Source organism: Oncorhynchus keta, chromosome 5, assembly GCF_023373465.1.
Source record: "Oncorhynchus keta strain PuntledgeMale-10-30-2019 chromosome 5, Oket_V2, whole genome shotgun sequence".
Taxonomy (NCBI): domain Eukaryota; kingdom Metazoa; phylum Chordata; class Actinopteri; order Salmoniformes; family Salmonidae; genus Oncorhynchus; species Oncorhynchus keta.
Genome location: NC_068425.1, coordinates 26387300 through 26415222, shown reverse-complemented (window position 1 = coordinate 26415222; position 27923 = coordinate 26387300). Strand labels below are relative to the sequence as shown.

Here is a 27923-nt window from a genome sequence, read left to right as displayed (position 1 = left end):
ATAACCCCTATGTGTTGTGTGTGCTGTGTGTTTGTGCAGAGAACACTCTATGTAAGGCCCGTGATCCATGTGGTATGGACACCCTGCCCCTCAATGGTAACTTCAACAACAGCTACTCCCTCCGCAGCGTGGGGCCAGTGGGCGGTGGCGGGGGCAGCTGTGACTTCCTGGGCGGGGGCATGGGGTGTGCAGACACCCCCCCTCCCCTCCTCAACCCCCGCGGGTCTGAAACCCTGGGCGGGGACGGAATACGGCGCAACCTATCTGACGCAGCTGCCTTCGAGAAGATGATCATCTCTGAGCTGGTGCACAACAACCTGCGTGGGGCAGGATCTGGGGGCGGGGATAGGGTCTGTGGTAGTCTGGCGAGGGGCCCTCCTCACGGCGGAGTAGGCCGAGGCACGGGAGTAACTGTGCCAGAGCCGAGCATCAGCCTGGACGACGACGAGGACTTCCTGTCCAGAGAAGGCGGGCGCCAGAGGACGCCGCAGGACGTGGAGCTGCTCTACAAAGCCCTGGAGGAGCCGCTGCTACTGCAGAGAGCCCAGTCTGTCCTTTACCAGTCTGACCCCGAGGAGTCAGAGAGCTACACGGCCGACCTCACAGAGAGCCTGGGCCACAGCGGCCACAGTGGGCACAGCGCCGGAGGCCAGGGGTCTGGGGGACAGGGCCCTGACTCTCCCGCCAGGGACTCCCTGTACACCAGCATCACCAACCTGCGAGACTCGCCTTACCCGGACAGTAGCCCCGAGCCCCTGGAGGTGGTGCCCCGCTCGGCCCAGCCCCCTGAGGAGCTCTATTACAGCTCTGGGAGGCCCGCCCTGGGGTCTCGAGGAGCACCCATGCAGACCTTCTACCAGGCCCCGCCCCCCAGGAGGCCCAGTAGGGAGGGGGAGGGGCACCCCGGCCAAGAGCCCACCCACAGCGAGGGAGACGGACAGATGCAGCTGGTCACCAGCCTGTGACTGGAACCGGGACCAAGATGATGAGGATGAAGGCTGGCTGGTTGCCTCCTCAGAACCCGCCTCTCTCTCTTTCTCTCGCTCCTCTCCACTTCCTGCTTGATTGGTTGCCTTTTTTCCCCTCTTTATTTGTATTGAAAGATGAGCGAGCAAATGTACATTTAAGGAGAGTTTAGCTGTCTCCACGGCAACAGTCTTATCCTAGAGAACCTCCGCTGTCTGGTGGAGATGAGTGATGGCTGAGTTGTTCTTCTCTGGAACATTCACCCGCTCTCTCCTTCTCTCTCTTCAACATCCCCCTTTCTCTTGGCACGCAGCAGACAGATGCCAGGTCCAGCACTCTGAATGTACCAATCCAACAAACCCCTTATACCTTACTCCTACAGAGCTACAGATATTTCTCAACTTAACTTTGTTCAAAGTCCATTTTATTTAATTTCACTGAATTTCTACAAACATTCCTCTAGAGAAATTGTTCTCATTTTCTAGTTCCCTTTTCTCTTTCCCTTTTTCATGTTCCATCTCTCTTTTTGTTCACTCATCATTTGCTCAGCGTAGTTAGCTGTGGAGACAGGGGATATACTGTAGTAGCCTATTATACCATAGGAAAAAAATCTCTGAAAGCTACTTCAGTGTTGCCAAAAATACATTTTCCCAGCCAGAATAGAAACTGGAGCATTCGCACTCACACAGACATACACACACACACCCACTCACTCACACACAGACATACACACACAGACATACACACACCCACCCACCCACTCACTCACTCACAGAAGTGCTTGTTTCTGAACATCAGACACAACCCTCTATATGAGTAAAAAGAAGCCAGAACAATTGTTCAGACAAAGGCAGTTGGAGCTGTCTAAGAGTAGTTGCCTTTATTTTATCTTGCTATGAACTGACTCGTATATACAGAACTAGAGGAGAGACTGAGAAAGTAGGAAGTACACCACAGGGCAGGAAGGCTGTTTGAGGGGTCAAGGGTCAGGGGTCAAGAGGTAGATCTTTAGGACTCGAGGAACGGACAAGGACTTTTTTTTTGGTGGGGGGGGACTTTTTAGTTATTTTCTTCAGACATTTGAAAAGTAAAAGACTGCTTTACTAACTTTGAAGAAGAATATGTTATCTTGGTGACTTTCTGTTGCATCACCCGGAGGGTTGTAAGGGACAGATTGTGCACCCTTTAAGAATGGATGCCCTCTTCAATGGATGTGTCCCTATGTGTGGTTGTGACAGAATGGACTCTAAATGTTGGAACCACTTCAGCCGTTACGCAAGTCCAACCCTGTACATATGAACCCCACAAACTACAGTACTTACTCTACTCCTACCGTGTAAATACAGAAACCAGATGAAGAAAAGCAACAAAAAAGTAAGAAATACTAAAAACGGACTTCTTGTACTGCAACAAAACAACAAAAGAAAAAAAGAAAATGTTTTGGAGTTTGTGACCTGAATGATGCACTCTATCTCTCTGCCCGTCGTTATCTTGCTCTCTCACTGTCGTTCTCTTGACTCATAACTAGTGCTGTGCCATTCAGTGAAAATCTCTCGAACAGAAAAACAGAGAGAGAGAAAGAGTATGATGGGTGGTAGATTTTGCATACAAATAAAAACGTTGAAAAAAAAGTCCTGGCACAATTTTATGTAATATAATCCATTACATGTTGTTAATGTTTGACCTTTGACATTCCCAGACAGGAAGTGCTGTGTGGGCGGGGGGAGGGGGGATAGATGTCATAATAACATGTCATACTGTGCCTCATCACGGGCGTTCCAATGCATTGTGGTTCAAGGACAGCAGCCATAATGTGATTTTGGTCAATAATGTATTGTTTGAAAGGTTATATACTAGATACAATTATATACTTTTAATATGATGGGTTTTAGCATGTCAGATAACATTTGTTTTCTATCAAAACGTCTATCATTTTGCTGTTTCTAACAGATAGTTTCAGCATTATTCCAGAGCCTAATGTGACAATGAATTCCCTGTGTGTGTGTGTGTGTGTGTGTGTGTGTGTGTGTGTGTGTGTGTGTGTGTGTGTGTGTGTGTGTGTGTGTGTGTGTGTGTGTGCGGGAGAGAGTTTGTGTGTATGCGTACATGTGCAGGAGAGTGTGTGTGTACATGTGGGTGTGTGATATGCTCAACCATATGTACCATATTTGTGGGAATTTTGTAAGTGTGTACATTCAAAAAGCTATTTTTGTTGGGTGAATTGAATGCACATCAGTGGAAGGGGACAGTAATTCTAAATCTAGGAGAAAGCCTTTTATTCTATTAGCTTCCATCTCAAAGACAAGGGTAGCCAGATGCTTCTGTGTGGCTGTTCCTGAGGTTCAGGTACCAACGTAAAACTGGGACACTTCAGGCTGCCTCACAGGATCTTGAGCAAAGAACAATGACAGGGTTTGTCCGAAATGGCACCCTATTTCATATGTAGTGCAGTTCTGACCAGGGCCTCCCTATGTAGTGAACTACTATTGACCATACCTTTTCACCAGGGCAAAAGTTGTCCACTATGTAGGGAATAGGGTGCCATTTCAGACAGTACAGTCAGAATGACAGGCAGAGTTGACCGATGAGACCATCCAGTCAGAATGACAGGCAGAGTTGACCGATGAGACCATCCAGTCAGAATGACAGGCAGAGTTGACCGATGAGACCATCCAGTCAGAATGACAGGCAGAGTTGACCGATGAGACCATCCAGTCAGAATGACAGGCAGAGTTGACCGTTGAGACCATCCAGTCAGAATGACAGGCAGAGTTGACCGATGAGACCATCCAGTCAGAATGACAGGCAGAGTTGACCGATGGGACCATCCAGTCAGAATGACAGGCAGAGTTGACCAATGGGACCATCCAGTCAGAATGACAGGTAGAGTTGACCGATGGGACCATCCAGTCAGAATGACAGGCAGAGTTGACCGATGGGACCATCCAGTCAGAATGACAGGCAGAGTTGACCAATGGGACCATCCAGTCAGAATGACAGGCAGAGTTGACCGATGGGACCATCCAGTCAGAATGACAGGTAGAGTTGACCGATGGGACCATCCAGTCAGAATGACAGGTAGAGTTGACCGATGGGACCATCCAGTCAGAATGACAGGCAGTTGACCGATGGGACCATCCAGTCAGAATGACAGGTAGAGTTGACCAATGGGACCATCCAGTCAGAATGACAGGTAGAGTTGACCGATGGGACCATCCAGTCAGAATGACAGGTAGAGTTGACCGATGGGACCATCCAGTCAGAATGACAGGTAGAGTTGACCAATGAGACCATCCAGGCAGAATGACAGGTAGAGTTGACCGATGAGACCATCCAGTCAGAATGACAGGTAGAGTTGACCGATGGGACCATCCAGTCAGAATGACAGGCAGTTGACCGATGGGACCATCCAGTCAGAATGACAGGTAGAGTTGACCAATGGGACCATCCAGTCAGAATGACAGGTAGAGTTGACCGATGGGACCATCCAGTCAGAATGACAGGTAGAGTTGACCAATGGGATCATCCAGTCAGAATGGCAGGCAGAGTTGACCGATGGGACCATCCAGTCAGAATGACAGGTAGAGTTGACCAATGGGACCATCCAGTCAGAATGACAGGTAGAGTTGACCGATGGGACCATCCAGGCAGAATGACAGGTAGAGTTGACCAATGAGACCATCCAGGCAGAATGACAGGTAGAGTTGACCAATGAGACCATCCAGGCAGAATGACAGGTAGAGTTGACCAATGAGACCATCCAGGCAGAATGACAGGCAGAGTTGACCAATGAGACCATCCAGGCAGAATGACAGGTAGAGTTGACCAATGAGACCATCCAGGCAGAATGACAGGCAGAGTTGACCAATGAGACCATCCAGGCAGAATGACAGGCAGAGTTGACCAATGAGACCATCCAGGCAGAATGACAGGCAGAGTTGACCGATGGGACCATCCAGTCAGAATGACAGGCAGACTTGACCAATGAGACCATCCAGGCAGAATGACAGGCAGAGTTGACCAATGAGACCATCCAGTCAAAATGACAGGCAGTTGACTGATGGGACCATCCAGTCAGAATGTAGCGTTGCCATATTAAAGCGATGCCAGAGAGAAACCATCCATCAAACCAGAGACGTATTCATGAGGTTCCCTGAAGTCTGTCCCAACCTTAAAAAGCTGACAGTTTTGCCATTCTCTTTATTTATGTATCTTTCTAATGCTTTATTGATCTCTATATTTATTTATGTATTTGGAATATTTATTTCTATGTTCATTTATTCATGCTTTATTTTTTATTTTTCAAGATCTCTGTACATAGCTGAGCTGTGCAATGCGAATGCTGAAGTAAGCCCATTTAAATGTGCAGTACATTTAGGCAAGTAGATGGATTCCCCAGCGTCCACCTCAGGGTGACATTTGGTAAGGGCCTGGGTGTCCCACTTCTTCCTAAAGAGTCCTAAAGGGCACATTCAGTTTAGTTGTGGCTCTTGGGGGAGAAAGGGAAGGATTGAGAGCCAGGATAGAATTAAGAATATATTTGTTTTTTCCTCCATTTCTTCTTGGTAGAGGAATCTCTCTTAGTTCAGACTCAGATAGGAGGCCCAGGTGTTCTACAGGAGGCATGTGTGCAATACTGTGCTGGTGTGTCTGACTTGGTTTAACATTGGAAACGGCCTGGTTGGGTAGTGTTACTATATGCCTACCACTGGACCGCTGTGTATGTCTGTGTTTACAGAAGGATTTGATAATTATGCACATTTTTTTTTGCTTGTTACTGGAAATATTAATTAAACATTGGCCTTGCAGCTCATAGTTAATTCAATAGGAGCATTGACCGGTCAGCAATGGACAATTGAATGTATGTTGACTAGAAGGAATAAAGAAAAGTGAATTAATGCCCTATACTGACCGCCATCATTATCATCACATCACCACCTACACCTTTATTGATGTGATCTACAAAGTTGACCTTTAGCTGGTAACCTCACAGGGACAGACACTGTTTATGGACAGACTCACCAGGAGGGGAAGAACCTGCATCACCATCTCCTGTGTAGGCTCTCTCTCTTTCTCTTTCTCTTTCTCTCTCTCTCTCTCTCTCTCTCTCTCTCTCTCTCTCTCTCTCTCTCTCTCTCTCTTTCTCTTTCTTCCCTCACCTCTCTCACTCCATCCCATCTTATTCCACCAATGGGCTCTCTTTTAGCCCAGCATTAATCCCAGAGTTTTGTTTGGAGTTAATTTGTTTGTCTTAAGCTTTGTTTACACCAGATTGATATCTCAATAAACAGTGGAGCCGTACTGTATTGTGGTAATGCTAGTGATTATACAGCAGAAAGCACTGTAGGACCCAGAGACCTGCTCAATGGGAGTTTCACCCCCATCTAAATCCCTATGTTACCTCTGATTAGGATAATAACACTGGCTAATCATTTACTGTGCTGAGACCACAGAGGGAGAGACCTCTATACACACACACACACGCACCCACACACACGCACCCACACTCTCTCCCTCCCCCTTACTCTCTCACCCACTTCCATCCCACTACTCCCTGCCCGTGCATCTGGCCCCTACCTCCATGCGTGCAGGCAGGTGGATTGAAGGTTCTTATAGGATAGAGTTGGAGTCAGTCTGTCCCTTCAGTCTGCAGCCCCTGCAGCTCTACCCCAGTAGAACAGTCATCTCTCAGTGTTCCAATAGACAGCGGAGGACACTATGATCTGACAGTAACGTTGCCCTGCTGCTGACCTCCTCAGATGGACTGTTTCTCTCCCAGGTTTGTGATGCCCATATCCTGTGACCTCTGCGTTAGTGTGAAAACATGTCAGTGGTTCCTCTGCAGCGGAGCGGAGGAGAGGAGGAGCACTGGGTCATGTAGTCTATTCCCAGGGAACTGCCATAAAGGGAGCGGTGTCAGGACATGTGATGTCACAGTTAGCCGGGGACAGAGTGTGTGGGGGGATGAGTGTCAGTGTGCCTGTGTGTTCGTGCAAGGTTATACAGGAAGCAGAAACAAGGATGTGATTTATTGTTCTAAATGCCTTACTGTTGCCGTGGTGAGGAGTCAGGAGGTTCCAGTTCATCAACTAGCCAGGCGCATTAGATCAACTCCACTGGCCTCACAAACCCATTGTAACAGTAACACAGAGGTCTCTGTCTGTGTAGTGAAATTATTGAGATATAATAGGAATCAACTGCCACATCTACTGGACAAGGGAGATTTTCAGAGTGATAAGGAATGCAACAGGCTTTCCTATATGAAATTAGTACTATTTTGTTATTGGTCTCTTGTTATGTGTCCACATGACTATATACAGTACATATATCATAGTTTTAACAATATGTAGGAATATGATTACACAGATGCAGTGACAAGGATTGTGCTGTTTATTTTTGTGTTGGGTAACTGTCCGTCCATGGAGCTGAGTTATGGCTCAAAGCGGCGGCCATCTTTTATACACAGGGTGGGACTACAACAGATGGATTTCTGGGTAGGGTAGTCTGGGTACTCTACACCCGGAACCTCTGGTCCAAAATCAAAAGACAACACACACACACATACATACTACACGCATAGTAACACACATACATGTCCAGTCAGGTTAGGTAGTTTAAACTACTGTGTACAGTGAAGTGGCGCTAGAGATCATAAAAGATCATAAGGGATTTACCGTTTACATGTTCAAAGTCGATCCACGTAACCGTAGGAGCTAGGAGCAGGCTGACGTTGACCTATTCATTTTTGTAGGCATGTTTTTCTATTTCTGAATACACATCCCAGTACTCTGGCTCCTCTGACTGTGTGACTCTGATCTGAACTGTGTCTGAAACTCTGCATGTGTGGATGACTAACGCTATGGGACACTGATGGACCATCTCTGTGGTGAGCAGCTCCATGGGACACACATACTCCCCACGAGGCTGACTGGTCACTGTAGGCTAGAGATGCTGGTCTAAGTGGCCAGCCATCTATCGAGGTCTATTGGTGAGTGTTCTGCATGGCTGTAAGTGTACAAGGGCAGGGTCTGGGAAATGTGCATGAGATGTTCTGGGCTCTATACAGTAGGAGGGGCTGTGATGCTGTTAGTAGCAGGTCAGTATGTTCATTAGTCAGACCCAACCAGACAGTATTAGACATTAGGAATGACCAGACAGGTAGACAGTCTAAGGCAGAGAAGTGTTGGTAAGAGATGAGTGACGACTGGTAGAACTGCTTGCTGGGTGTATGGATGGAAGGGCTCAGTTTGGGAGGTTCATCAGTAGGACCTTTGAGAACTGAGTACTGATCGTGCCATTGGGGTGATGACAATGTGTACATCTCCATTTAGAGTACTTCACTTAGATTTTAATATGATGGGTTTTTCTCCATTCATTTATTCTGTACTTCTGAATCCTTTCTAAAGAGAAGTTGATGTAAAACCTTGATTCAGTTTTGTTCTTTTTTTATTTGAGGACTGATGTGTGATTCTTTTCTCACGTCATTGCTTTGACAGCTGTCTGTCTATCTGGGCCAAAGGGGGTGGTGGTTTTCTGTGAGCGTTTGCCTCATCGCAGGTCAGCGCGACCCTGTATCAGCACATATTAATAAAAAACTATTTAAAATCGAACTACCGTGTGTCAATAATGGACTAGAGTTTCCCTACAATCTTTCCATGTGCATTCATTCTAATGCTGTGTGGGTGTCTTTCAAGCTGAAAATGAAAAGGTGTCTTTAAGTGCTAATGATTTATTCATGGTTTGTCCTGCAGGGTAATGGGGATCTGAGTATGGTGGTGTATTAAACCTCAGCCTCGTACCAACAGGAGTACAACACTCCCTGCCTCTGCCTTGCTCTGAGTAAACTCTTCTCAACCACATGCAGATGGAACTGTGGGTGGGTTGATTCTTTTTCTTGTCTTCTATCCAAGGCCTTCAAACAAACAAAACAATCAAAGAAAAGCTAAAGAAAGGCGAGAGGAAGGAGACGTTGTTTCTATACGAGTCATGCTCTCACTCCCACTCAGGGTTGGTTGGTTAGCGATTGGTCCTGTACGCCCACCATGACTGGAAGACGACCAACAAGGTTATTCTATGTTGAGGTTAGTTCATGCTGAGAAATCAACGGTTGTTCATAACAAATGGTACTGAGCACCAGTGGAGGACATTGAGAACAGAGGTGGGTGGTTTCAGTCAGGGCTGGGCACTTTAAAAATGTGAAGAGTTGCTTAGGTATACAGTAGACTTAGTGAGCCGTATGATGATGCAAACTGCAGATCACATGGATAGCAGTATGGTGCAGTACTGTACAACCACCATTTGGATGTTTCATAGCAGAAAGCCGGCCATTCACAGGAAGTTAAACTACATTAGTGAGTTTGCCATGGCAACAACAGACTACGAGCATGAATGTTTCTGTAGTGTGCACTTCCCCTTAACTTATAGTTTTTGATGTGAGGGCCCTACATTGAAGGGAAGGGGTTTGTAGTACAATATCCAGCCCCCCTTGAAAGCTCATTGTTACTGATAGTGTGTCATCAGTGTTTGATACGTGTCTCCTGGAGGAGTTAGTTTCCTTGATGGCTCATAATCCTGGCCATTGTAGAATCTGATCGTTAGCTACTTAGCTCTTAGCTAATTATTATGTGCATCAGAGCGTCTTAATTCATAATTATATGGCTTCCTACTACCATTATCATCAATCCTCCTGCTCCTTTACTCTGTCCGCTTGGTGTGTGTGTGTGTGTGTGTGTGTGTGTGTGTGTGTGTGTGTGTGTGTGTGTGTGTGTGTGTGTGTGTGTGTGTGTGTGTGTGTGTGTGTGTGTGTGTGTGTGTGTGTGTGTGTGTGTGTGTGTGTGTGTGTTTCATACAAAATATAAAGTGTGTGTTTCATACATTGTAGTACATGTATGATACACACACTCCTCCCTCTCCTGTCCCCTACTGTGCCCCCTCAGTGGTAGTCCCTGTGGGAGAGCTCTCCAGCCTTGACCACCCAGTCACCCCACACTTCAGCACAATAAAATACTTATGTAACACACGCCTAGGGCCTACTAGGCAGACAGATAGAAGGGGAATCACACAGCCTCCGTGTCACCCCAGATACACTCCTCCACTCCCCAGCACTCACACAGCCACAGAGGTGAGGCCATCTCAGCAGAAAGGTAAAAATAGCCTTTGCCAAGGTTAGTGGCCATTTTGGGCACTCTGAGATGGCATGAGTAGTACACATCACCCACAGAACCTAACATTGCTGTAATAATAGACAGTCAGCTATTAAACTCAGACTGAACCAGCACTGGTGATGTCACTGGGTTCTTCCTGGTTCTTTACTGCCCTCAAGTGTTTGGATTTAGCTGTGTTCCTCTATTATACAGTATGTATCAAGGTAGTGATAGTAGGCTATGATTCTCCTTTATCCCCCCTCCATCTCTGCACCACAGTGTTCTCTCCTTCTCTCTGTTAGTGTTTGCTACAGAGTAGTGTCCTCTCTTTGGCACCTCTCTGCATTCCCTTTCTCGTCTAAGCCAAGTAGGATGTTAGAGATGAGCAAATAGTCTTCCGCTCCTAAAGGGTGTCTCTGTGCTCCAATTATATTTGAAGAAAATACAGCATTCGGTATGAGAATAGATATATATGTTTTAATGAAATATATTTTGGATACAAATAATGGAAAATGTTTTAGTCAGTAAAATAATGTCCCTCTATACGGGAGGGTAAAATAATATCCCTCTATACGGGAGGGTAAAATAATATCCCTCTATACGGGAGGGTAAAATAATATCCCTCTATACGGGAGGGTAAAATAATATCCCTCTATACGGGAGGGTAAAATAATGTCCTCTATACGGGAGGGTAAAATAATATCCTCTATACGGGAGGGTAAAATAATATCCTCTATACGGGAGGGTAAAATAATATCCCTCTATACGGGAGGGTAAAATAATATCCCTCTATACGGGAGGGTAAAATAATATCCCTCTATACGGGAGGGTAAAATAATATCCTCTATACGGGAGGGTAAAATAATATCCCTCTATACGGGAGGGTAAAATAATATCCCTCTATACGGGAGGGTAAAATAATATCCCTCTATACGGGAGGGTAAAATAATGTCCCTCTATACGGGAGGGTAAAATAATATCCTCTATACGGGAGGGTAAAATAATGTCCTCTATACGGGAGGGTAAAATAATGTCCCTCTATACGAGAGGGTAAAATAATATCCCTCTATACGGGAGGGTAAAATAATATCCCTCTATACGGGAGGGTAAAATAATATCTCTCTATACGGGAGGGTAAAATAATATCCCTCTATACGGGAGGGTAAAATAATATCCCTCTATACGGGAGGGTAAAATAATATCCCTCTATACGGGAGGGTAAAATAATGTCCCTCTATACGGGAGGGTAAAATAATATCCCTCTATACGGGAGGGTAAAATAATGTCCCTCTATACGGGAGGGTAAAATAATATCCTCTATACGGGAGGGTAAAATAATGTCCCTCTATACGGGAGGGTAAAATAATATCCTCTATACGGGAGGGTAAAATAATATCCTCTATACGGGAGGGTAAAATAATGTCCCTCTATACGGGAGGGTAAAATAATATCCCTCTATACGGGAGGGTAAAATAATATCCTCTATACGGGAGGGTAAAATAATATCCTCTATACGGGAGGGTAAAATAATATCCCTCTATACGGGAGGGTAAAATAATGTCCCTCTATACGGGAGGGTAAAATAATATCCCTCTATACGGGAGGGTAAAATAATATCCTCTATACGGGAGGGTAAAATAATATCCCTCTATACGGGAGGGTAAAATAATATCCTCTATACGGGAGGGTAAAATAATATCCCTCTATACGGGAGGGTAAAATAATGTCCCTCTATACGGCAGGGCAAAATAATATCCCTCTATACGGGAGGGTAAAATAATATCCCTCTATACGGGAGGGTAAAATAATATCCCTCTATACGGGAGGGTAAAATAATATCCTCTATACGGGAGGGTCAAATAATATCCCTCTATACGGAGGGTAAAATAATATCCCTCTATACGGGAGGGTAAAATAATATCCCTCTATACGGGAGGGTAAAATAATATCCCTCTATACGGGAGGGTAAAATAATATCCCTCTATACGGGAGGGTAAAATAATGTCCCTCTATACGGGAGGGTAAAATAATATCCTCTATACGGGAGGGTAAAATAATATCCCTCTATACGGGAGGGTAAAATAATGTCCCTCTATACGGGAGGGTAAAATAATATCCCTCTATACGGGAGGGTAAAATAATGTCCCTCTATACGGGAGGGTAAAATAATATCCCTCTATACGGGAGGGTAAAATAATATCCTCTATACGGGAGGGTAAAATAATATCCCTCTATACGGGAGGGTAAAATAATATCCCTCTATACGGGAGGGTAAAATAATATCCCTATACGGGAGGGTAAAATAATATCCTCTATACGGGAGGGTAAAATAATATCCCTCTATACGGGAGGGTAAAATAATGTCCCTCTATACGGGAGGGTAAAATAATGTCCCTCTATACGGGAGGGTAAAATAATGTCCCTCTATACGGGAGGGTAAAATAATGTCCCTCTATACGGGAGGGTAAAATAATGTCCCTCTATACGGGAGGGTAAAATAATGTCCCTCTATACGGGAGGGTAAAATAATATCCCTCTATACGGGAGGGTAAAATAATGTCCCTCTATACGGGAGGGTAAAATAATGTCCCTCTATACGGGAGGGTAAAATAATATCCCTCTATACGAGAGGGTAAAATAATATCCCTCTATACGGGAGGGTAAAATAATATCCCTCTATACGGGAGGGTAAAATAATATCCCTCTATACGGGAGGGTAAAATAATATCCCTCTATACGGGAGGGTAAAATAATGTCCCTCTATACGGGAGGGTAAAATAATATCCCTCTATACGGGAGGGTAAAATAATATCCCTCTATACGAGAGGGTAAAATAATGTCCCTCTATACGGGAGGGTAAAATAATGTCCCTCTATACGGGAGGGTAAAATAATATCCCTCTATACGGGAGGGTAAAATAATATTCCTCTATACGGGAGGGCAAAATAATATCCCTCTATACGGGAGGGTAAAATAATGTCCCTCTATACGGGAGGGTAAAATAATATCTCTCTATACGGGAGGGCAAAATAATATCCCTCTATACGGGAGGGTAAAATAATGTCCCTCTATACGAGAGGGTAAAATAATATCCCTCTATACGGGAGGGTAAAATAATGTCCCTCTATACGAGAGGGTAAAATAATATCCCTCTATACGGGAGGGTAAAATAATGTCCCTCTATACGAGAGGGTAAAATAATATCCCTCTATACGGGAGGGTAAAATAATGTCCCTCTATACGGGAGGGTAAAATAATATCCTCTATACGGGAGGGTAAAATAATGTCCCTCTATACGAGAGGGTAAAATAATATCCCTCTATACGGGAGAGTAAAATAATATCCTCTATACGGGAGAGTAAAATAATATCCCTCTATACGGGAGGGTAAAATAATATCCTCTATACGGGAGGGTAAAATAATGTCCCTCTATACGAGAGGGTAAAATAATATCCTCTATACGGGAGAGTAAAATAATATCCCTCTATACGGGAGGGTAAAATAATGTCCCTCTATACGGGAGGGTAAAATAATATCCCTCTATACGGGAGGGTAAAATAATGTCCCTCTATACGAGAGGGTAAAATAATATCCCTCTATACGGGAGGGTAAAATAATGTCCCTCTATACGAGAGGGTAAAATAATATCCCTCTATACGGGAGGGTAAAATAATGTCCCTCTATACGGGAGGGTAAAATAATATCCCTCTATACGGGAGGGTAAAATAATATCCCTCTATACGGGAGGGTAAAATAATGTCCCTCTATACGGGAGGGTAAAATAATATCCCTCTATACGGGAGGGTAAAATAATATCCCTCTATACGGGAGGGTAAAATAATATCCCTCTATACGGGAGGGTAAAATAATATCCCTCTATACGGGAGGGTAAAATAATATCCCTCTATACGGGAGGGTAAAATAATATCCCTCTATACGGGAGGGTAAAATAATATCTCTCTATACGGGAGGGTAAAATAATATCCCTCTATACGGGAGGGTAAAATAATATCCCTCTATACGGGAGGGTAAAATAATATCCCTCTATACGGGAGGGTAAAATAATATCCCTCTATACGGGAGGGTAAAATAATATCCCTCTATACGGGAGGGTAAAATAATATCCCTCTATACGGGAGGGTAAAATAATATCCCTCTATACGGGAGGGTAAAATAATATCCCTCTATACGGGAGGGTAAAATAATATCCCTCTATACGGCAGGGTAAAATAATGTCCCTCTATACGGGAGGGTAAAATAATATCCCTCTATACGGGAGGGTAAAATAATGCATTAGTCATACTAATTCAATCTAATCAAGCAAACAAATATAGAAATAAACATTTAAAAAGGGATTAACAATTGTTACATAAAAACCTGACTGTTACACTTCAGAATGGTAAGTAGTTATACAGCATGTCCCATAACTTTGTCTCTAAGAAGTGCTAGTTTACGGTAACAACTAAGCTGAAAACTATGGATTTGAACCACAGTTGAGTGTAGATACTCTGAATGATAGACACCACAGCTGGGGGCAACCCCACAACTAGCAGCTTACCAGCACAGTATTATATTATAATTTGACTATACAGTTATGTCCTATGTATGCATTAAGGCATCATTCATGTTGTTAATAATGCATTCATTAGAATATATAACACTATACAAGAAGCAGCTTCAAGTAAGTGTTACGATATTATATAATGTCATATTATATTGTTCTATATTACAGTGTATATCATGTTATATTTTATTATATTTACACATAGTTTCATCTTATATGCTATATATTTTCAACTGGCTTCATGCCGTTGCTGACCAGTCCTGGTCCTGCTTGTTCACCAGAGCAGTTTTCTTCATCCGCTGACCAACAGGGTTGTTCTACAACCTTAGACACAGAACACAGTAAGACAGGCTGGTTCAGGAAACATGGTTAAAAACATGGTTATTATACAATCCTGTACCTTCAATTAAAATACAGTGGAGAAAAAGCTCAGAACAGTGTTACTTTAGCAATAGTTACAATATCACCTGTCAGACATGGGAGGTCCTCCATTCATCTGAGGAGGTCCTGGACTCTGTGCACCAGGAGTCGCTTCCTTTGTCTCATCGTTAACCCTGTTGGAGTAATAAGACATCAACATTCACATTCATGATCCACCATAATACTGTTCCAAAAAGAGACAGAGACTGACATGAACCGTGGGAAAATGGGGTGAGTGGCATTATACCCAATGAGTTGTGGATGTATCAATATGTAGTGAAGTTTACCTGACATCATCATTGATCCACCACAAGACAAACGTTATTACATGCCCCATTGTGAGATTACAGAGGTACGATCTTAAATTGAACACTCTTTTGTTGCTGAGCATTTTCCTGCACAGCAGGAAATGCAAACTTGTAGTCTATTCAACATTTAAAAGGATTCTAAAGTTGGTAATTTCCACATTAAAATGACCGATTTGATTTGCCCTAATGAAAAATGTATCAACCCACGTAACAATTCACATTTCCTGTTGCTGCAGGATTATTTTCCTGCTGTAGCAAACCGGCTCAAATTAAGATCCTCCATCTGTATCATTCAATGAAGATCTATCAAGGTATTCACCATGTGGTAAAGTTTACCTGGCCTTATGGTTTCCATTCACCAGAGGAAATCCAGCATGTCTCTTCTGAGGGAATTCATTATCTGTTCCCTCACGGCCCATTGGCTGAACGAACCTCTCGCTTGGCTCACCTCTCTCTCCTTGTCTGCTAAGCATTTACCATGTTCATTAGGTATTACAGGTATTAGAATATAAGGATCATGTGTGAAACAAACGGGTCTTTCTATTAAACCTGTGGGATCAATGACTCATGGGATCAGCTCTGACTGAGGATAATGAAACCCAACCGGTAATGAAGTAATGAGGGTCTTTCTCAGAGAAAGGTTAACCTGTTCACAAGATGCCCATTCAGCAGAGAGGACTCAACATGTGTCTCCTGACTGTGTGGTGGCTCCCTCTCCTCTTCCACCCCATCCCCCTGGTCCCTGATGGTTCAAAGGGACAAATGCAGTTATAGATTGAGGAAGACATGAAGTATAGTAGGAGCATAAATATTACATTCAATAGATAGGCTGTCTAACCTGCCAATGACAAGCGCAGATCGGAGAGACTCAGCGTCCCCAGCAGCTGGATCATCAGGTTCTCCGTTGTCCCTTACAGAAGTTGAAACAACAACATGTGTTACTTCCTGCTGCTCTAAGCTGTTGTCTGGCATGATAACTGATATTTAGTCATGTAACATGAAACACTTCAGCACATTAAACCACGTAACTACTAAAAGTGTCCTCAGGTTGACAGAGTCTGACTCCCGACCCAGCCGATCTAGCTGTACAAGAGCAAATCTGATGTGGTGTGTGATGAAAAAAGGAAATGTTGCGTCCAGTCCCTCTATACGAGAGTTGCGTCCAGTCCTGAATCATAAGTTTATCCTCTCTGAATTCATTTTGGACAGCTAAGATGACTGGTTGTACACTCTGAGCCCTATTGTTGATGCAGGTCATAAAAGGTACTCACGGATGTTTGTCTCTCCAAGAAATGTTGCCATATCTGTACACTAAGAAACCAGCAATGCCCAGCAGCAGAACCAGAAAACCAGCTGAAAAACAAAAGGCTGTCTACATCAGTTGTTGAGATCCTGTTAAACTGTGCTATATAAGTATCATGTAAAGGAACAAAACATGACATACTGTGTATATATACACAGTTGAAGTCAGAAGTTTACATACACTTAGGGTGGAGTCATTAAAACTCGTTTTTCAACCACTCCACAAATTTGTTGTTAACAAACTATAATTTTGGCAAGTCGGTTAGGACATCTACTTTGTGCATGTCACAAGTAATTTTTCCAACAATTGTTTACAGACAGAATATTTCTGTCATGCCCTGGCCATAGAGAGGCTTTTATTCTCTATTTAGGTTAGGCCAGGGTGTGATTAGGGTGAGCATTCTAGTTTCTTTATTTCTATGTTTTCTATTTCTTTGTTTTTGGCCGAGTGTGGTTCCCAATCAGAGGCAGCTGTCTATCGTTGTCTCTGATTGGGAATCATACTTAGGCAGCCTTTTTCCCACCTGTGTTTTGTGGGTAGTTGTTTTCTGTATAGTTGAGTTGCCTTACAGAACTGTTCGCTTTTGTTTTGTATTCGTTATTTTTGTTCGAGTGTTTTTGAGGACTAAAGATCATGAACACTTACCACATTGCACCTTGGTCTCCTTCCGACGGCAAGCGTAACAGAACTACCCACCACCAAAGGACCAAGCAGCGTGGTCAGGAGGAATGGCGACGTTACGAGGAGTTGGCTCAACGAGGCAAGCACGAGAGGCAGCCCCCAAAAAAATTATTTGGGAGGGGGCACATGGGGAGATTGGCGGAGTCAGGGTTCAGACCTGAGCCAACTCCCCGTGGTTACCATGGGGAGTGAATGACTGGTCAAGCACCCTGTTATCTGGTTCTGCGCACCATGCCTTCGGTGCGCAGCCACAGCCCGGTGCGCTCTCTGCAAGCTCCCCGCAGTTGCCGTGCTAGAGTGGGCATTCAGCCAGGAGGGATTGTGCCGGCTCAGCGTTCCTGGTCTCCTGTGCGTCTCTTCAGCTCAGGTTATCCTTCGCCAGCTCTACGCACGGTGTCCCCGGGTAGCCAGCAAAGCCCAGTGCGGCCTGTTCCAGCTCCCCGCACTTGCAGGGCTAAGGGGGATATCCAGCCAGGACGAGTTGTGCTAGCTCTGCGCTCCAGACCTTTGGTGTGCGTTTCCACGGTCCAGTGTGTCCTGCGCTGGCTCTACGCACTATGCCTCCAGTGCGCCGTCATAGCCCAGTGCCTCCAGTGCCAGCTCTCCACGCTCACTGGTCTAGAGTGGATTTCCAGCCAGGGCGGGTTGTGGCAGCTCCACTCACTAGGCTGCCAGTAGGTCTCCACAGTCCAGTAAGTCCTGTGCCCCCCTCCCCGCACTCGCCCTGAGGTGCGTGTCTTCAGCCCTGTGCCACCTATACCAGTCCCATGCATCAGGCCTCCAGTGCGCCTCCACAGGCCAGAGCTTCCGGCAACAGTTCCCAGTCCAGAGCTTCCGGCAACGTTTCACTGTCCGGAACCTCCAAAGACGGTCCCCACATTCCGGAACCTCCAAAGACGGTCCACAGTCCGGAACCTCCAGCGACGGTCCACAGTCCGGAACCTCCAGCGGCGGTCCCCAGTCCGGAGCCTGCAGCGGCGGTCCCCAGTCCGGAGCCTGCAGCGACGGTCCCCAATCCGGAGCCTCCAGCGATGGCCCCCAGTCCGGAGCCTCCGGCAATGATCAGTGGTCTGGTTCCTCCGGCGGTGAACTGCGGTTCGTCCAGTGACCAGGGCCACCAACAAAGCAGGCGGAGGGGGCTCTACGTCCCACACCCTAGCCGCCGCTGTGAAGAGATGCCCACCCGGACCCTCCCCTTTAGAGTCAGGTTTTGTGGCCGGAGTCTGGGTGTGGGGGGGGGGGTACTGTCATGCCCTGGCCATAGAGAGGCTTTTATTCTCTATTTAGGTTAGGCCAGGGTGTGACTAGGGTGGGCACTCTAGTTTCTTTATTTCTATGTTTTCTATTTCTTTGCTTTTGGCTGAGTGTGGTTCCCAATCAGAGGCAGCTGTCTATCATTGTCTCCAATTGGGAATCATACTTAGGCATTGTTTTGTGGGTAGTTGTTTTCTGTATAGTTGAGTTGCCTTACGCAACTGTTCACTTTCGTTTTGTATTCCTCAAAAACACTCAAACAAAAATAACGAATAAAGATCATGAACACTTACCACGCTGCACCTTGGTCTCCTTCCGACGACAAGCGTAACAATTTCACTTAGAATTCACTGTATCACAATGCCAGTGGGTCAGAAGTTTACATACACTATGTTGACTGTGCCTTTAAACAGCTTGGAAAATTCTAGAAAATTATGTCATGGCTTTTCGAAGCTTCTGATAGGCTAATTGACATCATTTGAGTCAATTGGAGGTGTACCTGTGTATGTATGTCAAGGCCTACCTTCAAACTCAGTGCCTCTTTGCTTGACATCATGGGAAAATCTAAAGAAATCAGCCAAGACCTCAGAAAAACTATTGTAGATCTCCACAAGTCTGGTTCATCCTTGAGAGCAATTTCCAAATGCCTGAAGGTACCACGTTCATCTGTACAAACAATAGTACGCAAGTATAAACACTATGGGACCACGCAGCCGTCATACCGCTCAGGAAGGAGATGCGTTCTGTCTCCTAGAGATGAACGTACTTAGGTGCGAAAAGTGCAAATGAATCCCAGAACAACAGCAAAGGACCTTGTGAAGATGCTGGAGGAAACAGGTACAAAAGTATCTATATCCACATTTAAACGAGTCCTATATCCTATATCTAACTGACCTAATACGGGGAATTTTTAAATGTCAGGAATTGTGAAAAACTGAGTTTAAATGTATTTGGCTATGGTGTATGTAAATTTCTGACTTCAATTATATAATAAATAAACAATTATAAAGACTAACAGAAAATACATTCCATACAAAAATAAATAAATACAGCAGTTAGTATTACAACCTATCTATTGATAGCAGCAGATATACTGTAATATCATAATACTGTTAGTGTTAATGCAGACACATTTTCAGAGATTTTAAAACAACTAGTGCAATAAATGTAGATCAAATATGAAATAGAAGTACTATTTTTTAAGAGTTTTTTTCAATAAAAAAACTATACTTTCAAGAATGTGGATCTGTAGTTCTGTAAGTCCATTGTTCATTTTTCTAATGGCATGAAGTTTGCAACATGTTTTAGCCACAAATGAAAAGTGGGTGGGTTGTCATTTTTCCAACACACAAGAATACATTTATTTGCAAAGTAAGTTGTCAGCAACCTTATCTTGTCTGAATCTAGCGCAGTATTCAGCATTTGGTTAAGGTGGTAAAGGCTTGGGTACTGTACCAGTGGAAGCTCCTCAGAGGAGGAAGGGGAGAACCATCCTCCTCATATAAATATTGTAACATTCAGAAAGTGATCCTTTATAGATAAAACTATACTAAATATATTGACTGTTTTGCTCAGAGGAGGAAGGGGAGAACCATCCTCCTCATATAATTTCATATTAATAAAAATATTGTAACATTCAGAAAGTGATCCTTTATAGATAAAACTATACTAAATATATTGACTGTTTTGCGATGAAGGTCTACAGTAGCCTCAACATCACTATGTAGGGTAGCACCATGGTGTAGCCAGAGGACAGCTAGTTTCGTTCCTCCTCTGGGAACACTGACTTCAATACAAAACCTAGGAGGCTCGTGGTTCTCCTCCACTTCCATAGACTTACACAGAAACTATGACAACTTCCGGAAGACATCCTCCAGCCTATTAGAGCTCTTGCAGCATGAACTGACATGTTGCCCACCCAATCAAAGGATCAGAGAATTCATCTAGTACTGAAGAAAAAAAAGCTACTGCTAGCTAGCACTGCAGTGCATAAAATGTGGTGAGTAGTTGACTCAAAGAGAGAGAAATAAAAGGTGAGAGGAGGAGAGGGCATAGATGCGAGAAGGAATTATATAACGATCTGGCTCCTATGAAAGTTAACTATTTTTGCGTTTGATCATTCATTCAGCCGATTCTGTTGAAAAATATTTCTTAAACGGAAGCAAACGGAATGAAACTGGGATAAACATACCTGAATTTGTCCAATAGAAACTCTTGTTTATAACTGTTGTACTAATGATTACACTCTACATCAGATAGATGCAGACCAGAGTGTGCAAGGCGGTATTGAATGTGTTGCTGTCTCTCATCTTGATTACTAAAATGTATCTCGACCTGAACACCTACATTGTAAACTTTCATTCATAGGCTAGGTTGTAGCAAATTCATAAAGGCTATAGGGAAAATTAGAGTATCATGTAGGAGCCTAAATCTATCGATGTTACATTGAGCTGGGTGAATGGAATATGAATGACAGTCACCTAGCATGCTGTAATAGAAATAAGGCCCATAAAAATGTTTATCGTCCTCCCTCATCATAAACAGCACTAACCGTCACTGGATTGTACCAATACCATATCTAAATGATCTGAGTGGCTGTATGAATACAGCGCCAGAAATCCTTTAGCTTATTGCAATGCCAGAATATATGAAAAAAAGTACTTTCTCAGTCTTACATTTCAGGCAATTTGGTGTCTGGGAACATACAGTTTAATTCAACAGGGGTAAGCTAAAACATGAACATTCATTTGTAGTTAGTCTCCTTAATATTGGGACTAGTAAATGGGAAGTGGATCTTTTTACAGCTCTCAAGTCAAACCTCCTCATCAAATTCTGTGCCTAAGTCATTTTCCCACATCATTTGAAGTGAAACAAAGGAGGATTCATAATGTTTGGATAATGTACAATACATCTTATCAAGTATTACCTGCATTTGCTTGCTGTTTGGAGATTTAGGCTGGGTTTCTGTACAGCACTTTGAGATATCAGCTGATGTAGGAAGGGCTTTATAAATCAATTTGATTTGATTTAATTTGATACAGATGAGGTTATTAATTCTTAACTTCTGATAACTGAGATCACAGCTTTAATTATTTGATAAATATAAAGATAACATTTCTGATTTGAAGGCACTTAAAACAAATGTGTACCAGGGATGTTATATTCGGGATGGATTTGGATAAATTCCTTCATTGTTTTTAATCCACTATGGAACAAGTCTGCGAACCTCCTACGACCCAGCGGGCACCAATTATGAAGGCCAACTTTTAAGAACACTTTGGGCAACAAGAAATAGGAGCATATTAAAAAACGTGTTTGAAATACCCAAGTGCTTTCTACAGTCTACCCATGCCATTACTGTGTACTTACTGTCATCACAAATATGATTAAACTGATTCAGAGGTAAAGGACGGCTAGATTGATATTCAATCTGAACCCATGAGGAGTCATATCTGCCCAAAATCCCAGACAAGAATTTGCGAGTTTGGGCTGACCAATAGTAAAGTTGGAAATTGGGCAGCTCCGTGCTTCATAGACTCAGGTTTGACCAGTATTATGTTTATCCTCCAATCATTGTTATGGGAGAGTCTTTAATTTTGAGAGGTCTTTAATTTTGCTAAAGAGGGGAGTGTAACATGCATTCTGGTTGCTCCTTTTTTAATTGATAGACAAGGAGCTTACTTGGTTATCATATTCATATGTTTTTGTCTAACATGGAACATGTTATCATTGATATGGAGAGTTTGTTAAACATTTAGTTTGCTTCAAGATTTACGTGCCTCCAATTCTCAGTAGAAAACCTTTTTTGCAATTGTTCGCATCTTTCTCAATGTCACACAACTTCTCACTGTCCTTTTTCTTAAATGAGGCATATAAAATAATTTTACCATTTCGAGTGGGTTTTGCCACCTCCCATACAGTGGAAGCATCTAATGTACAGTAAGGTCACTATTATCTGTATGTAATTCACAATCCCACAATGCATTTCTGCTCTGAAATGTTTATCTGCCATTAGAGATGTAGTAAGTTTCTCATTTCTGGATAGAGAAACAAAGCTGCTCAGGTTCACAGATAAATATATTTTGAAGTCAAACATACCAACAGAGCAACTGTACACAGCAGATAGCTGTTGGGGAAAAATAAGTAGTCTATTCTGGAATATGAGTTGGGTACATTAGAAAAGTATCATCTTTGGCTTGAAGTTTGATCTCACGCCAGACATCAACTAGTCCACATTCTGAACTCAGACTGTTCAAAACTCTTGCTGATTTAGTTAGGGGTTTGTTTGTCTTATCGCATTTGTCCATAATTGGGTTCAGAAGAAAAAGAAGAAGGAGCTGTGGTGACAGTAAAATGTCAAACAAAAGAAACAATATGGGAAACACTCACCAGTGATTTCCTTTGTGTGGCTAGTGGCTTTGGTCATTTCAATTGAATATGTACTTTATTACAGATGGAGATACTATAGACAGTAATTAGCTGTCTTTATAGTAGTTAATAGTACTTACCTGATGTGTTGTCCGAGGTGTCAGTCAGATTGTCAGTCAGATTGATAGTTATCATATCCACATGCTCCCTCTCTACAGACAAAGATCAGACAAAGAGGTGATATCAGTTTGCTAATATTAGAGTACTCACCCGGGGTGTCAGTCAGATTGTAAATTGAAATGTCAGTTGAATTGAAGTTTAAAATGAAAGAAAATAGGAAAATTATTCTTTACCTGCAACAATGTAATACAAATGGCACTCCTCCACCTTGCCCTTAAGAGAAGACAAATGGGAAGTAAGCATCTCTAAAATAATTTTCAACAATCAAATTATCTCAATTGTGTGAAATAATAACAGGACTCACCTGGAGAACATACAAATATTTGAATGTTAGATTTAGGCATTCAGAGAGGATGACAGCACTGTTGTTCACATTTATCACCTTATCAGAGAGATGTGCCTCAAAAGGCTTGTTCATGCCACGGTAGGCTATTGGAGTCTGTGGGAAAGCACATAAGAAAATAAAGAATTGAATTCAGGTTTGAATCAAAAAGCCCTGTTTTGTCATACAACATAGTACTTATTATCTAAAAAAAATACCAACATATACAGTTTGTGTCCTGATTCTACACCCTTTCCCCCAAAGTGTACACTTGCACACTTCCCGCCATGGTTAAAAGCATTGGAACGGGCGTAAACATTAGCTGCAGGGACTTTCCAACATTGTGAAATCCATGTCGGGAAGTGTGCACTTGGGGGAAGGGTGGAGAATCAAGACACGGTCTGTAGTACTAACCATAAAATCTCCACTAACATTGTTTGAGTACACCTCAATTTCAGATCCAGCCGGAGTTTCATATGGGTACACATATCCAATTCCCATCCACAAATCTTCACACCTGTCCATTTTCTTGATGGGAGAGCATGCTAAGCAAGCTACGGAAGAAGACATTAATTTAGTACAACATTCTATGTAACATTACTTTAATGTTACTAACAAACTTCCTTAAACACAAACACAATGAAATAGAGATAGACTGCAGCTACCAATGTTTGAGATCCTAATACAGGTAAACAAATCACAGGTACAAACAGGTTGTGTATGAGGCTAACGGGTTGCTAGCCGACCTCGCCCAGGTGACACAATACAGTAAGAGACATTTCTGCCTTCAGGGAGTTTTATAGCAATGTAGCTATGATAAATTGCAAATACTGTTACAACTTAGTCTTTACCTTGATACGGGAACACCAAAAAAACAAACAGGCTGAATGGATACATTTTAGTCTGTGGTCTTGCCTTCTGGTTCTGTAAAAAATGTTTCGCTTTTCTTCTTCCTGCTTCAGTAAATTCTGTTTAGAAAACAGGAGGAGTTATAAGTGACTGTATCACCACAGTTTCTAAACCTTGATATGCAACATCGCAGGAACGCTTGCTAAACAGATTAAGTAGACCAGGCTGGGGATTCGGGTTTGAGAAGTCAATGAGACAAGAGAAATATTCTTCCTTAGCTGTTAACTTTCTCAAAATTCAAAGGCACATTCTAGATTTGAGCTAATGTCTTAACTATTTGAACATGTTACTACTCAAACTATTTTCATTAAAAAAAATGACCTTATATCGAAAGAGTGCCTTTGATATGGTGGCCTGCACACGGCAAATTGGCGCGAGACGACCGTTAGACCCGATGACGTGTTTCTGTGCATGAGCATAGCTAGCCAACATTGCCATGACATCACCTTCAAGTGTGATCAGGGATTTCTGTTGAAGAAGCAATTTTAGCCTATCTTCATTCTGTACTGTCTTTGGTGTAACTTTCCCAATAGGTAACTGATATGGGCTATACCTTTTATTGTGCCTTGTTGCTCAAAGTGTTCAAAGTTGTGATTTATAAAGACATGGTGTTAGATGAACACTAGGTGCACAAGGACATTTTGATTTGAATAGGTAATCAAACATGCTAAATATTTTAAAGCACTTGGTGGGAAGTTGTAGTTATAATCATATCACTCCAATTGCAATCTTGGTTTGATTTACACATCTACACCCACAAGCCAATGGAATTCTGGAGCTCCAGGGTGGGATAACCCCTCACCCAAAGCCCTGTCTCTGATGCTGAACAAAAATATAAATGCGACACACCACAATTTCAAAGATTTTATTGAGTTACAGTTCATAGAAGGAAATCAGTCAATTGAAATAAATTAATTAGGCTGTATTCTATGGATTTAACATGACTGGAAATACAGATATGCATCTGATGCTCACAGATACCTTGAAAAATACCTCATAATCTGAAGTGGCCACCATTTGCCTCATGTAGCGCACCACATCTCCTTCACATAGAGTTGATCAGGCTGTTATGGCCTGTGGAATGTTGTCCCACTCCTCTTCAATGGCTGTGTGAAGTTGCTGGATAGTGGCGGGAACTGGAACACGCTGTTGTACACGTCAATCCATGGCATCCCACACATGTTCAATGGGTGACATGTCTGGTGAGTATGCACAATTTCAGCTTCCAGGATTTGTGTACAGATTCTTGCGACATGGGGCTGTGCATTATTATGCTGAAAAATGAGGTGATGGCAGCGGATGAATGGCACGACGATGGGCCTCAGGATCTCATCACAGTATCTCTGTGCATTCAAATTGCCATCGATAAAATGCAGTTGTGTTCATTGTCCGTAGCCTGCCCATAGTATGCCTGCCCATACCATAACCCCACCTCCACCATGGGGCACTCTGTTCACAACATTGACATCAGAATACTGTTCGCCCACATGACGCCATACACGTGGTCTGCGGTTGCGAGGCCGGATGGATGTACTGCCAAATTCTCTAAAACGATGTTGGAGTCGGCTTATGGTAGAGAAATTAACATTCAATTATCTGGCAACAGCTCTGGTGGACAATCCTGCAGTCAGCATGCCAATTGCACTCTCCCTCAAAACTTGAGACATCTGTGGCATTGTGTTGTGTTACAAAACTGCACATTTTAGAGTGGCCTTTTATTGTCCCTGTTTAAAAGTGGCGTAAAGTACTTTAAAGAATATTTAAAAGTACTACTTAAGTAGTTTTTTGGGGTATCTGTACTTTAATTTAAAAAAATTAAAAACTTTAATGAGATTTTTGACTACCTTCACTTTTACTTCACTACAGTCCTAAAGAAAATATTGTACTTTTTACTCCATACATTTTCCATGACACCCACAGGTACTCATTACATTTTGAATGCTTAGCAGGACAGGAAAATACTAAAATTCACACACTTATCAAGAGAACACGCAGTCATCCATACTATGTCTGGTCTGGTGGACTCACTAAACACAAATGCATCTTTTGTAAATAATGTCTGAGTATTGGAGTGTGACCCTGGCTATCTGAAAATTCAAAAAACAAGACAATTGTTCTGTCTGATTTGCTAAATAATATAACTTTTGAATGATTTGTGATGATCATCACGTACCAATCTATCAACCGTCTACACAGGGAAACTACTGAGGGAGAGGCATCACGTACCAATCTATCAACCGTCTACACAGAGAAACTGAGGGAGAGGCATCACGTACCAATCTATCAACCTTCTACACAGAGAAACTGAGGGAGAGGCATCACGTACCAATCTATCAACCTTCTACACAGAGAAACTGAGGGAGAGGCATCACGTACCAATCTATCAACCGTCTACACAGGGAAACTGCTGAGGGAGAGGCATCACGTACCAATCTATCAACCGTCTACACAGGGAAACTACTGAGGGAGAGGCATCACGTACCAATCTATCAACCGTCTACACAGGGAAACTACTGAGGGAGAGGCATCACGTACCAATCTATCAACCGTCTACACAGGGAAACTACTGAGGGAGAGGCATCACGTACCAATCTATCAACCGTCTACACAGGGAAACTACTGAGGAGAGGCATCACGTACCAATCTATCAACCGTCTACACAGGGAAACTACTGAGGGAGAGACATCACGTACCAATCTATCAACCGTCTACACAGGGAAACTACTGAGGGAGAGGCATCACGTACCAATCTATCAACCGTCTACACAGGGAAACTACTGAGGGAGAGGCATCACGTACTAATCTATCAACCGTCTACACAGGGAAACTACTGAGGGAGAGGCATCACGTACCAATCTATCAACCGTCTACACAGGGAAACTACTGAGGAGAGGCATCACGTACCAATCTATCAACCGTCTACACAGGGAAACTACTGAGGGAGAGGCATCACGTACTAATCTATCAACCGTCTACACAGGGAAACTACTGAGGGAGAGGCATCATGTACCAATCTATCAACCGTCTACACTGTAAACTACTGAGGGAGAGGCATCACGTACCAATCTATCAACCGTCTACACAGGGAAACTACTGAGGGAGAGGCATCACGTACCAATCTATCAACCGTCTACACTGTAAACTACTGAGGTAGAGACATCACGTACCAATCTATCAACCTTCTACACAGGGAAACTACTGAGGGAGAGGCATCATGTACCAATCTATCAACCGTCTACACAGGAAACTACTGAGGGAGAGGCATCACGTACCAATCTATCAACCGTCTACACAGGGAAACTACTGAGGGAGAGGCATCACGTACCAATCTATCAACCGTCTACACAGGGAAACTACTGAGGAGAGGCATCATGTACCAATCTATCAACCGTCTACACAGGGAAACTACTGAGGGAGAGGCATCATGTACCAATCTATCAACCGTCTACACAGACAAACTACTGAGGGAGAGGCATCACGTACCAATCTATCAACCGTCTACACA

At 43.2% G+C, this 27923-nt stretch overlaps 2 protein-coding genes across 57 annotated transcripts in view; one reads left to right on the top strand and one right to left on the bottom strand.

Moving 5' to 3' along the window:
• Positions 1–8576, top strand: part of LOC118376256 (adhesion G protein-coupled receptor L1) — a 326381-nt gene extending 317805 nt beyond the window's left edge. For 2 of the 49 annotated variants that reach the window (XM_052519291.1, XM_052519290.1), the window contains one exon: positions 40–8576. In XM_052519291.1, the coding sequence (XP_052375251.1) occupies positions 40–965 (926 nt within the window). In that variant the 3' untranslated portion in view covers positions 966–8576. The remainder of the gene's footprint in view (positions 1–39) is intronic. The other 47 variants (XR_008136755.1, XR_008136743.1, XR_008136742.1 and 44 more) reach the window with 47 other exon arrangements.
• Positions 8577–12423: 3847 nt separating this feature from the next.
• Positions 12424–24651, bottom strand: LOC118376259 (uncharacterized). 8 transcript variants are annotated; one of them, XM_052519288.1, is made up of 11 exons: positions 24361–24651; positions 23924–24063; positions 23570–23626; positions 23361–23400; positions 23148–23219; positions 16673–16754; positions 16240–16311; positions 16048–16143; positions 15738–15866; positions 15141–15227; positions 12424–14990 (listed from the first exon to the last, which is right to left on the bottom strand). In XM_052519288.1, exons 1-11 carry the CDS (start codon positions 24404–24406, stop codon positions 14966–14968), a joined length of 846 nt encoding a protein of 281 aa, XP_052375248.1. In that variant the 5' UTR covers positions 24407–24651; the 3' UTR covers positions 12424–14965. The 8 variants fall into 8 exon arrangements, with proteins under 8 accessions (XP_052375248.1, XP_052375249.1, XP_052375243.1 ...); XM_052519289.1 differs by having other exon boundaries at positions 23942–24063; positions 24361–24650; XM_052519283.1 differs by having other exon boundaries at positions 23492–23626; positions 24361–24646.
• Positions 24652–27923: the final 3272 nt, after the last annotated feature.